This window comes from Triticum dicoccoides, chromosome 6A (assembly GCF_002162155.2).
Source record: "Triticum dicoccoides isolate Atlit2015 ecotype Zavitan chromosome 6A, WEW_v2.0, whole genome shotgun sequence".
NCBI lineage: Eukaryota > Viridiplantae > Streptophyta > Magnoliopsida > Poales > Poaceae > Triticum > Triticum dicoccoides.
The window spans coordinates 598,423,045-598,436,110 of NC_041390.1; the positions used below are offsets into that span (position 1 = coordinate 598,423,045).

At 41.9% G+C, this 13,066-nt stretch overlaps 1 protein-coding gene across 1 annotated transcript; it reads left to right on the plus strand.

Moving 5' to 3' along the window:
• The first annotated feature begins 578 nt into the window (after window positions 1–578).
• On the plus strand, window positions 579–12,711 carry LOC119318291 (golgin subfamily A member 4-like). The gene is made up of 12 exons (XM_037592818.1): window positions 579–936; window positions 1,018–1,190; window positions 2,215–2,344; window positions 3,279–3,479; window positions 3,615–3,737; window positions 3,916–3,953; window positions 4,027–4,141; window positions 4,749–9,287; window positions 9,905–10,024; window positions 10,957–11,064; window positions 11,248–11,390; window positions 12,195–12,711. The coding sequence occupies exons 3-12, from the start codon at window positions 2,267–2,269 to the stop codon at window positions 12,421–12,423; spliced, it is 5,694 nt and encodes a 1,897-aa protein (XP_037448715.1). The 5' UTR covers window positions 579–936; window positions 1,018–1,190; window positions 2,215–2,266; the 3' UTR covers window positions 12,424–12,711.
• The last annotated feature ends 355 nt before the right edge of the window (window positions 12,712–13,066 follow it).

The window sequence follows — 13,066 nt, forward strand, 5'->3', positions numbered from 1 at the left end:
ATCATTAGGAAGCAATATATTGAGTTGTATGCCATTGGACAAGGATTCCAAAGAGGCGACGCCCCATGTGTGAGGAGCAAGGTCAACCCACGTGGCTCGCCTTCATCGTGTAAATGTCACACACCAACGTAGAAACGGTGCCGCCACATGGCAAACCCCATGACGAACACCACATCACGACTATAAGGAGAACACGGGGTCAACATCGCCAACACAATGAGGGCCCGCACGACAACGTCCCACGCGGATGGGTCGACACGACCCACTCGAGGGAACCCCACCCACAGCCTCACACCCGCTCCACGCGCCGCCCGAGATCGTGAGGCCAAACTCAAGGCGAGAAAAATAGATATACTAGCATGCACTACTAGTTTTTCGAGGTTAAGAAAAAGCGGGCTGATTTTCAGGCCTGTACTCCACTTGTACCGGTGAAAAAGAAAAAGGAGTCGAGTGAGACTGTGAGAGACAGACATTACTGCCCAACCAGAAAACCTGGGAAGAAATAAGTAATGATAAATTAAACGACCAAACATCATCATTATGCTTGGTGCCCAGCATCCTTCCTCTTCCCGATAAGCAAGCTTTGCTGCTCGCCTCTCCTAATCAAGCCCCAACCCAACCTCGGTGGAAAAGCCCGCACCTTTTGCGCGAACTCCCCGTGCTTTCTTCCGTATCAAAGCGAATCCACCAGTTGCATTGCATCCGTCTACATCTCGCCGCCGGTGAGCGCCGCTGAGCCAAAAACAGCCCCCCACCAACTCGCAAGTACATACATTTCGTCCCCGAACCGCGGATTTGGGCATGAACTCCAGAACTGTTTGGCTGCCACTGTAAGAGCACGGCGGCGCCCGACCTCCTCGTGCTCTCTCCTGTATCCCGCTGCATCTCGCCGCCGGTGAGCGCCGCTGTCGAGGTCACCTGCCCCACTCGCAGCCGGTGAGTCTTCTCCCCTGCCCCTCCTTCCCGCCTCCTTCCATTTCTTCTTCCGGCCCTGACCCCAGTTCACTCGGTCGACAGCACGCCGTCGTCCCCGCCGGATTCGCTCTCATCCGCCGCAGCCTTTCGCCGGATCCGCCCGCCTCTTGCCGCCTCAGCTGCAGATCGAATCCCGTGGCGCTGCCCCGGTCCGTCTCCGCCGCAGATCCCGACCCCCAAGCCAGGGCCTTCGTCCACCTCCGGCGCCTTGCAAGGTACGCTCCGTCCATGCCTTGGCTGCTTAAAGCTCTTGGATGTTATCCTGGACTTGGAACATCTTGGCTACAAGCAAGGCGTGCCTGCATTTTTCCACGATTTCTGAACTCTGCAATTGCACACTGCAACTAGCTGCATCTCTTTTCTGCACATGACACTGGTGCCTTTGCTCAGTACACCAGCTGCCCAGCTACTGATCCACTAGTACCAATTTGTGTTATATAACTATAGTTTAATTTTTGGCTGCAAACCAAAGCATGCTCTAAATCCTTGCTTGTAATGTGCAAGTTTGTCAAATTGATCAGACCTGTGCATCTCTCCTAGTTGCCCTTTGAAACTAAAGATGCATATGTTATATTTTGATTCGTTGATAATTTTGAAGCTAAACAAGGGTCTAGAGAAACAAAACGCTTAGCCTAGTTTGGCTCAATGAGGCCTGATACTGCATGGAATTAGTCCTATGTATGAATCATAGCAGGACAAGATTCTTGAGTACTGCCTGACTTTACCTTTCTGGGTGAATTGGGGGCAAATTCTTGCTAGCTAGTATGTTTCCACCCTGCGGCTCTAGATGTAAGAGGATAAAAAGATAAATCCAGGCATCTTGGTGTAGGTGAATTTTTCATGTAGTGGTTAGTTATTATTTTTCCATTATACCGTGTATCTAACGCTGGTGAACATGTGAGGTGCTGAGAAACATGTGGTTGTTAGTAGGAATAGCTATGAAACTGTTAGGAGCATAGTGCAGAAACAATATCAACATAATCATTCAATTATTTGTATAACTGCTACCATGGAAGTGTACCAGCCAGTTGCTTTTGATGACTAGCTTTTACACTGAAATTTTCTCATTGGTGGTGGGTATGATTCTTGTTCCTGTGTTTGTGCGTTTGCGCATCCATGAGGACAATCTGGTCTGTTTGTATGGTTTTTTGGCTTGAATTCTGTTTGATTTGAAGGTGATTTTTTAGATGTATTTATGAATTTAAGGGAGTTTATATTGTCTCTGGTGCTTGCTTTCAGACAAAAGATCCCCCTAGAAGTACGATATGCTTAAATAATAAAGATCGCCAGCATGTCAAGGGTGCCAAAATGGAAGATTGAAAAGGCCAAAGTTAAAGTTGTATTCCGGCTGCAATTCCATGCAACAAATGTAAGATCAATTTTTTTATGCCAACTCCATTTCTTTGCCCTTTTGGTTGTTAAGACTTTGTTAAGACTTTTTTTTGGTGAATCTTACTTTCGAGGAAAATATCCATTTGTATTCCACAACTCTTGCACGGGTCTAGATTTCATCTCAACTCTAAAACCAGACACATTTCACCCTGAACTCCTGAAACCATTTGTTTTCACCTGTAGGCTGTTTTTTGGGCAAAGGAGCCAAAGCTCTGTATTAATCAGACACCAGCATTATGAGAAAACCCCTTAAAGAAAAGGAAAATATAATCCAGTCCTTGGGGAATCCTCCACCCCCCACATGTTGGTGGGACACTGATGTTGCCACAGCTGGAGTTCCATGCCATGGCTGGGATAAAAAAGTAGTATCCACGCAGGCAGCCGGGAAGTCACCCTTAGGCTGGTTTTCTATGTGCTTTTCGACTCTTCACCAAGTCGGCTGCCACATCACTGATTTGTTCAGCTTACATGCAGCACAGTCAACGTAACAAGAAATAAATATTTGTTTATTTGGGTGATGTTGTATTTTTCTGATTTGTTGATTTGCTGACTAGTTGCTTAGTCATTCTCAACCTAGAGCATGATTGTGGGTCCCATGACGTTGCCTGTCAAAAACATCCTACATATAGTGGCGTGTCGTCCAAAACCGTGTGGGGATTGTTTGGGGGGGTGGGGGGGGGGGTGGTAGTTCCAAAATTTAGGCTGTGGTTTGTCCATTTTTTGAGTTAGGGGTGAAAGATACTACTAATACATACCCTGCCAAAAGTTGTAGGGTGTACAATTGACTTATTCCGGCTCTCTGATTTTTACTAATATGAGTCTTGCAGTTTGTGTGAATTACTCAGGATTATTGCATGTTTCTGCCATCCATAGTTGAATGATCTTTCCATGGTTACTTGTTTTTGTTGCAGATTCCATCTACAGGATGGGACAAGTTGTTTTTGTCCTTTATCTCTGCTGATACAGGAAAGGTAACTGCAAAAACAAATAAAGCAAATGTGAGGAATGGAAGCTGTAAATGGCCAGATCCTATTTATGAAGCAACACGACTTCTTCAGGATTCTAGGACTAAGACATATGATGACAAGCTCTACAAGCTTGTTGTGGCCATGGTGCGTTGTACAAATTGGTTTCGCTTATCCTACATCTTCCTTGGCCATGGACTTGCACACATGTTACCTAAGGTTTTGATATCATCACCACTTAAATGCTGGATGAACTTACTCCCCTTGTTCTTGGAAAATCAGGGGACTTCTCGATCTAGTATTCTTGGGGAGGTCGATGTTAATCTTGCCGAATTTGCAGAAGCAGTGAAGCCTGTTTCAATCACACTTCCTTTTCGTGGTTGCAACTTTGGAACAGTATTACATGTATGTTTTTTCCCCTACAATATACATGCATGGGTTTTAGATAACATTTTAACTTATGTCTATAATCATCAGAAAAATACTCTTTCACTGTTTTGAGAAGTGATTTGACAATGTTCTCTGTTTTGCTTGCCTTCTGGTTGTCCTTTCTAATGTTGTTCTTTGATGAATACCGTTGCAGGTCACGGCACAACTGCTCAGCACCAAAACTGGCTTCAGGTTTGGCCATGACAACAATGAAATTAGTTTTGGATTGTTGGTCCCAAGTCTTATGAGTGCTTTCTTGGTACAGGGAATTTGAACAGCAAAGAGAAACTGGTGCCAGAAGTTCCCAGCAGCTAGTGAATCAAAGAAGTCACGATCCTTCTGAAGTTGCTGTTGCTTCATCCAATGTTGGTAGTGATAAGGTTGGTATAAATCCCTACGAAGTATAGGACCTCACTGCAATGGCACATGAAAGGAAAACAAAGAGCTCATTTTCAGGGCAGTCGTGTGTTTTACACTGTTTCTTGGTAGTAACTACTAACTTCCATGGAAGTCCCAAAAAAAAACTACGAACTTCCATGCGTACATGGTTTACTGGTGAAAAATAATTCAAAACTTCTGATTTGAACTGCAACAAAGTAGACCAAGTTATGTGCTAGATTGCTTTGTTGAGAGTGACCTTGGTTATCTCAAGATTATGGAAGGATACATTTGAAGGGACCGCGGTCCTTTGCTTCTTAACTGGAGGCATCGATCTATATTGAGTGGTCCTTTGGTTCTTTAACTGGAGGCATCGGTCTATATTTACTGTACTATTGCTGATTGTGCTGCAGATACATCACTAGAGAATTTACGTATTAGGCCTAGATTTGTGACAATGAATGGAATCTGCATATCATGCAATGCCTACTGTTTTCATTTAGTAAATAAATTAGTTAAACCATCCCATATTCTTTTCTATGCATATCGTCATTTGATATAATTAAGTTACTTGGTTCACACCATAATTATCTTTATCATTTGTTATAGGCTAACGCAAGGAATAAGTTAAAAGAAACTTCTTTGGGGTTCCCTGTGGCCGAAGATTCTGCGGGTTCAACCGAAGATTATGAAAATTCATCACATAATTCAGATGGTTATTTTGCCGAAAAGAATGATCCGTGTGGCAGTCATGAAATCAGTAGCTTTAGGAGCATACACTCAGGTGATTTACCACTTTGTCCGACAAGTCAAAGCCCTACACCAGAGAAGGGGCCATTTCGGGGTAAGCGTCTTTCACCACAAGGGAGCAGTGATTGGAGTCATGGTTGGAGTCCTGAGTTCTCTGCCAGTCATGATCTTGCTGCTGCTCATGACGAGAATAATCGACTCAAGTCCAGATTGGAGGTGGCTGAGTCGGCCTTTTCTCAGCTCAAGTCAGAAGCAACATCCCTGCAAGATGTCACTGACAAATTAGGCAGTGAAACGCAGGGCCTAGCTAACCAGCTTGCTGTTGAACTTATGTCACGCAGCGAGCTCACTACTGAAGTATCTTCCCTAAGGACAGAATGTTCTAGTTTGAAAAGAGAGTTGGAAGAAATGAAATCTGCTAAACCCTTGCAGCATAAGGCTGATGGAGGAAATGGTGTTCTTGCTACAGATAGTTCAGTACATAATCTCCAAACAGAATGGCTGCAAGGCTTGCTGCTTCTTGAAAGTAAACTGCAGCAGACCAGAAATAATGCTCTCCATGGACTTCAAGCAAGTGATCTTGATTTCCTTCTTGCTGATATAGGGGCTCTTCAGCGTGTTATTGAGAACCTCAAGCAAGGTGTTCAGCTTGGACAAATGAAAGAAAATAATTATCAAGAACATTTGGCTCCACCATCCAATGTTGCCCATCAATCAAGCTCCGGACGTGATCATAATTCCGACAAGAAAAACACTGGCAGTACAGCCACGATGGAGGAAAAAATGTGTGGGCTCTTGCAGAAGTTGGAGGACTCAAAAACTGAGAAGGAGAATCTTCTGGAGAAGATGAGCCAGATTGAGCGCTACTACGAATCTTTTATCCACAAGCTTGAGGAAAGCCAGAAGCAGACAGCAATTGAATTGGAAAATCTTAGGAAAGAACACAATTCTTGTTTCTACACAGTTTCTGTCCTCCAAGCCCAGAAGCAGAAAATGCATGAGGAGATGAATGACCAGCTAATGAGATTTGCTGAGGACAGAACAGCTTTAGAAGCTCAAAATAAGGAGTTCGAGAGGAGAGCTGTTGCTACGGAAACAGCACTTAAGAGGGTCCGATGGAATTATTCTGCAGCTGTTGATCGTCTACAGAAAGACCTTGAGTTGCTGTCCTTTCAGGTTCTCTCTATGTATGAGTCAAGTGAAACTCTTGCAAAGCAACCCATTGTAGAAGATGCTGAGCATTTTCCTGAAGAGCATTCTGCAATAGCAGATTTAAGCGGTACTATAGAACATGACCAAGACAGGCCTGTTGTCAAACAACGGGGAACTGAAGGTCTTCATGAGGCAACTGCATCTCAAATGTTTTCAACTGAAAATGGCACATCACTTAGTTTTAGCTACAAAATGGATGACCAGCAAAACCTCCTTCGGGCTGCCAAAATTGAAGAACTTCGTAGCAGATCTGAAGTCATATGTAATCCTGATTCACAGGTGAACTGCTCCAACACCGAAGGACCAAAAGATGCTTCTTCCACAATGGAATCTGATATTTTAGAAACGTACGCTGTTAACATTCAGTGGCAGGTGTTCTCTGATGTGCTACGGGAATCTCACTATACTGCACTGGATATGATTAAGCAAATGCAGGGAAGGCTATACGTGCTAGAAAAAGAACTCCATGACTCTAATGATGCTAGGGAGTCTTTAATGCTCAAGTTAAACTCTGCACTGGACCAATCAAAAAGTTTGAAAGAAAGTGAATCAGGATACATTTTCAAGTGTGATGATCTGACAGTGAAGAACCAAATATTAGAAGCAAAGCTCCAAGATATTTCAGTTGAAAATGCTTTACTTATGGAAAGGCTTGTGGTATCTGAAACACTTGTTGAGGAACATAAAACTTGTGAAAGCAAGTACAATGCCTGCACTGAAGAAAGGAAGAGATTTGAGAACCTTTTAATGAAAGAAAGTCAGCAAACTAGTCAGCTTAAGGATGAGCTCAGATCAGTAATGGAAGATTTTGAGGCAGTGAAAGATGAATTACGTAAGCAGTCCTCCTTAATCAGTGAGCAGCAAATTGTTTCTACATCACTTCAAGAGCAACTGAGCATCCTATGCTCTAAACTTATTTCTTTGAGCAAGGACATCGACATTCCATGCTTGGATGACGTATCTTTGCTACATGAACTTGAGAACAAGAATTATGCTGCTGTCATAGCAAGCTTGGAATTCTTCCAGCAGCAAGCATGCCAGAAGGTGCTTCATCTCCATCACGAAAAGGACGCATTGGAAGAAATGTGCGATTTTCTCCGGAAGAGATCAGACAAGTCTGAAACAGAATTGCTTGATGTGAAGCAGAAGTTTCATTGTGATATGGCTGGAACAGAAGAAAAGTTGAATATTTCTGAGGGACATGTAGAGAAGCTTCAGCAGGAACTGCAGGAAATGGTACATAAATTTGAGATAATCTCAGAGGCTCAAGAACAACACTCAATCAGCAATGGTGACTTAACATCAAAGTTGGCAAAAATGGAAGTTGAGCTGCGGATTGTCACCAGTGAGAATGAGACTCTTGTTGAAAAGATGAAAGACATTGCTGCTGTTGTTCAGGAACTTGAGAGGACCAAAATAACTCTTGCAGAATCCGACGAAGATAACAAAACTTTGGCCGAGTCTCTACAGTCTAAAGACGAACTGTTGATGCACATGGAAAATGAAATCAGAGGTTTGCAAAATTGTCTGAGCTGTACCGAGGGAAATTTGCTAAGAGAAAAGACAACGAGGGAAGATCTTGAATCTGCCCTCGCAAGTCTTACATCTCAACTTAGTGAGAAGGATCAGGTCCTGCTATCTTATAATGAGGACAAAACAGAGTTACTTCATCTGAGGGACCAGATTTCGGACATGAGTAAAGAAAACAGTTTGATGCAAGATGCTCTTTCAGAAAGTGAGCAAATCAAAAGGGACCTCAGTTGTAAGAATTGCTCTCTTCAGTCCCAGCTCGCCAATGCTGAAAATCAGTTAGGAACAATTCTGGAGGACTTTCTTGCCACTGAAATTGAAGCTAGTTGCATGAGAAGTCAGGTTGAGGAGGTTGCTGTGCAACTTGAATACTTAAAAAATGATTTTGGGAAGCTTCAGCTTAAGAACAAAGATGCTGACGAGTTATTAAGGGCGCACATGTTGACTGTAGCAGAATTAACTGACAGAAATGCCACACTTGAATCAGCTATCCATTCTCAAGAAATCAACTTTGCCAGGGTTATTCAAGAGAAGGAAGGGCTTGAAGAGCTTATAAAAAGAAATGAACAGACATTGGCTCAGGTTAGCAATAGTGAGTCTCGAGATACATCAGTATCAATTAATAACAGTGAGGCAGAATTGAAGTATCAAGATGAGATTGTGCAGCTTAGAGCCGTGCAGACAAATCTTGAGGAGCATGTTGATGGTTTGAGATCAGCGAAAGATGAAGTTGAAATTCTAAACGTGGTTCTGAAATCAAAATTGGAGGAACACCATACTGAGGCGTCATCACTGCTACAGGATTCTGGATATCAGTTGACAAATTTAAAAGAACAGAACAAAGAGCTTACGCAGAAACTTGCTGAACAAACTCTGAAGGCAGAAGAGTTCAAGAACCTGTCTATTCAGTTGAGAGAGCTAAAAGAAAAGGCTGAAGCTGGGAAAAAGGAGAAAGAGGGGTCGTTGTTCGCCATACAAGATTCCCTTAGAATTGCATTTATCAAAGAGCAATATGAATCAAAGGTTCAAGAGCTTAAAAGTCAGGTGTTTGTCTCTAAAAAGTATTCTGAAGAGATGTTACTGAAGTTACAAAGTGCTTTGGACGAGGTTGAAACTGGGAGGAAAAACGAGATTGCTCTGGCTAAAAGAATTGAAGAGCTATCAATGAAAGTTTCTGAACTGGAGGTGGAGATGCAGGATTTATCTGCTGATAAAAGAGAGTTGTCTAATGCATATGACAGCATAATGACGGACTTGGAATGCACAAAACTGAACTTCGATTGCTGTAAAGAAGAAAAGCAGAGGATTGAGGTCTCTCTTCAGGAGTGCAGTGAGGAACGCAATAGAATAAGGGTGGAGCTTGACTTAGTGAAAAAGTTGCTGGAGAATATGGCATTAACCGACCATGTCGCGTCACCTGATAATTCTGGATCACGCATCCCTCGTGCCACATCTATCGGGCAAATTCTGGGAGATGTTAAATCTGGGTCTGCACCAGAGTTAATACCAAAACTAACAGAAGTTGATTCAGAATTACAGGAAGATGAAGGTGAAATCCATAGCACACATATTTCATCAAATGTAGCAGAATCAGAAGATGTTGGTAAGTCTGATGAGCATCCACATGCCAAGCATGCACCGACAAAGAACTTGGAGGTAATCAATCTAACATAAATGTCTTTATCTTAGTTTAGACTAATTGCGATTGAAACTAGGGCACATGGAATACTTGACAGTTGCTCACAATTGAAGTAATTTTTTCCCTGTAAGATAGTATGTTTACACATATGAGATATACCATGGCTCTCATGTTATATTATTGTAGTGACAAATTACCTTGAATCTATATATTTCAAACATAAGAGGACTAGAAAGAGGCCTGCGTCTAAGATCTGGATAACTTAAGCACATCCTAGAAACTACTATTTCAGCGTTTGATGGGAATAGCTTGTTAATCAGATGGCAATATTAGTTTGGATGATGTCGCAGTCCTTTGACCCAACTTCACAAGAAATAAGATCCGGCTCTTGTTAATTTTTTACCTGTCAGTGCTTTGTCGAGAAGTGTATACACACACCTCCTGGTGTGACACTTCACTTTTGCTTTTGCTGTTTTGCTTCACAATCACCAAGTAGAGTTGAAAGATTCATCTGGCAGTGTGCATTTATATATTACACCAACTAACTTTTTTTTAGAATTGTTTTGCTTCGGTATCTGTAACATTTATAGCAGTGTTTTTTCTCTCAGCTTACTTAATTGTACTATTTTGATAGAACTGCCATAAGCAATCTGAGGAATCATTGGAGGATCATCCAACTGTCGACAATACCATCAAAGATATTTCTAAAGAGCATAAGAAATTGGCAAATGACTTGAATCTTTTCCAGAAAGAGGTATGTTGAAACTTCTCTTATTATACTTTTTATAACACAAATTCTGTTCCTACCAAGTTTTGAAAGGGTTCTTACATAAAAAATAATAAAACATATGATTTTTCTTATTATTGATGAGGAAAGGATATGAATCTAATCAGTTAAGTTTTCAGAGCAGTAGGTTTGAGTGTTTCAATCTATATTCATGGTGCTTAGATATCATCACATCTGTGAATGGGCAAGTGCTTGCCTAAAATGGAAATCTTCATTTCATTTTCTTCCTTATGTTCCCCGTTTATCTCTATCTTCTTTACCGTAGACATCTCGTATGTAGCAAGCCTTCTGGCCACAAATCCCCATTTAATTAGCATTCCTCTCGTCTCTTCATTGCTTTAGTGATGAGCAGTAGAGAAAATACAATCCAACTCCTCTCTCTCCCTTGCTCTAGCTTTTTTGTAAAAGTGATTCACACTTTATTAATTAGGCAAAGTATTACAATCTGATTGGACATTCCCAAATCGTCCGTAGCTCTGGGTTTGCAAGCCCGTTGCACACGCCCTTACGAGCTTTATACATCTTGGTTTGCAAGCCCGCTGCACACGCCCTTATGAGTTTTGTCCATATGGGTTTGTTTCATAATAGTAAGGAAGATCTGTGACTTTTTTTTGATAGAGAACAGCAGGAGAATTTCCTACTACAGCTTTTTATTAATTTTTATATGAGAACTTGAGAAGTTAATTACAATATGCTCCCAAAAACAGTCGCAGCAAAAAGTAATACAAGAAAGATGGAAACTAATGCTATTAGCCAATCTCCAAAGTTGGTTTTGTCAATAAATTGGGCAATTCAAACAACAAACAACTTATGTTTGTTTTTTATGAATCAGTAATTACTTGATACTCGGCATGATGTGGATCAGGGCTAATTCAGTGTAAATTATTTTACATATGCAGCTGGAAAGACTTAAAAATGAGAATTCATCCCCTCTTCTTCCCCTTGACATTAATCTTATTGATCCGTCGCTCAGTGGTTTGGAAAGGGCGTTATCACAGCTTGATATGGTATGTGTACTTCTCACCTTTCTGTTCTAATATAACTATTCAACATTTTTGTTGCCACTATCCCAAGATGATAAAAGAGTTCTTCCATCACCACCCACATGCATCCACCTCCATCGTTTGACATGAACCTGCAGTCCATATACCTTGTGCTAATTTTGTGTGTGCACATGTCACTATTTTCAGGCAAATGAACATTTGCGAAGCATTTTCCCTTCATTTAAAGAGCTTCCTGGTTCTGGAAATGCCTTGGAAAGAGTACTTGCTTTGGAGCTTGAGTTGGCGGAAGCGCTGCAAACAAAGAAGAAGACGGACATCCTTTTCCAGAGGTAATTAGTTATATTGCATCTATTTTCATAAGTTTACTCTTGTCTAGTAAAGCAGGTTCCCCTTTATTATCAGCTGCCCTTTCATTCCCTCATATTGGACTGAATGCATGCTCAGATGTCGAGTCTGGTCATGGTAATACACCAAGGGAAGTATCTTTTTAGGGTTGATTGGTTGGTCGTTTTCGAGCCCAAAACTGTCGTATTAGTCGGAGGTGTAAATCATTTCTGCCATTGTCTCAAATCACGCTTGGTTCGTCGTTAACGTTTTATTTTCTGGACGTTTCGGTGTCGTTACGTCCGGAAAGTTTTAAGCACCGCCGGAGCCCCCGATTGAAATCCTGGAGAAGAGAAACAAGGGAGAGAGAGAGGAAAGAACTGCAGCGATGGCGGCGCACGGAGCATGATGCTACTGCCGACCTTCTCTGCTCCTCCAAGGGATCTCCACAACACCCTGACCTGGTGGGCACCATCGTCACTCCCTGTTCTGCCTGGTCCATTGCCGGCACCTCCTTTTGGATGCTTCACCACCCTCATGGTTGTCTTGCCGACCAGGCCTTCTGCGACCTGCTCACCTTGATACTGCTCCCAAGTGTGTGGCCTTAGGAACTCGAGAATTTTAGAAACTGTGCTTATTGATATAGAGCGTCTTTTCTCTCTGGATGTTTTTTGGTCTGTCAAGCTACTAAAGTTTCTTCAGAAACCAATCTAACTAGGATAAAGAAAAAAAACTTGAAATTTGTAGCTTTCAGTAATGTAAGTCAGGTTTTACTTAACTAACTAAATGCTCATCTCTTGAACATTCAGCTCATTCTTGAAGCAACACAACGACGAATCAGCGGTGTTCCAAAGCTTCAGGGACATCAATGAGCTGATACAGGATACAATCGAGTTGAGGAGAAAACAAGTGGCTGTCGAGAGCGAGTTGGAGGAAATGCACGGCAGGTACTCGGAGCTCAGCTTGCAGTTTGCCGAGGTGGAAGGCGAACGACAGAAACTCGCAATGACCCTGAAAGCCCGGTCACCCAGGAAATAATAGGAGGAAATGAAAGAAGAAGAAATGTTAGCTGGTCGGTATTCTTCTTTTGCTGCGGGGAAGAAATACATTTTGTAATGTAAATCATCATGTGTGTGTGATATAGTTCATAAAGATGCAACATCTGATCTGTGTACAGGCCCTCCATCAACTAATTAATTGTTAATATGGCGACATCCGCTGACTGCTGCGTCTCAGCAGTTTTTAGAGGGTGACTTGAATTGCTTTGCTGTTCTTATTAATTTTTGACAGAATGTGAGATCGAGATACTACCAGCATTCTTTCCCAGCTTGATTTTGCTTCATTTGTTCTTGGACCAGTTGTCAATGGTATCTGTTTGCTTGCGCGTTACGAGGCTCTCGCTCATAAACCATCTCTTACTGAAAATATGCACAATGTTTTTATACAAAGGAGAAAGAAAGAAAAGAAAGAAAGAATAAAATATGCATAAAGTATCTCTTACTGTATGCTCATAAGAAGTTATGTAGGAGTAAAACCAAACATTTACATATTTAGACTAAACACAGATTGCATGTACATTGCTGGCAGGATTACATTTGACATTTCTAATCCATATTCAGATGTGCTGTTAGGTGAACCAAATAAGTTCATCATGGCTTGGTGCCTTGATCAGATGCATGGT

Bases quoted from the DNA above. Each gene is read 5' to 3' on its own strand.
- LOC119318291 (XM_037592818.1), top strand. From the start codon at position 2,267: ATGTCAAGGGTGCCAAAATGGAAGATTGAAAAGGCCAAAGTTAAAGTT. The intron at 3,480-3,614 runs GTGCGTTGTACA...TTGGAAAATCAG, and splicing joins ACAAGCTTGTTGTGGCCATG to GGGACTTCTCGATCTAGTAT. The intron at 3,738-3,915 runs GTATGTTTTTTC...ATACCGTTGCAG, and splicing joins ACTTTGGAACAGTATTACAT to GTCACGGCACAACTGCTCAG.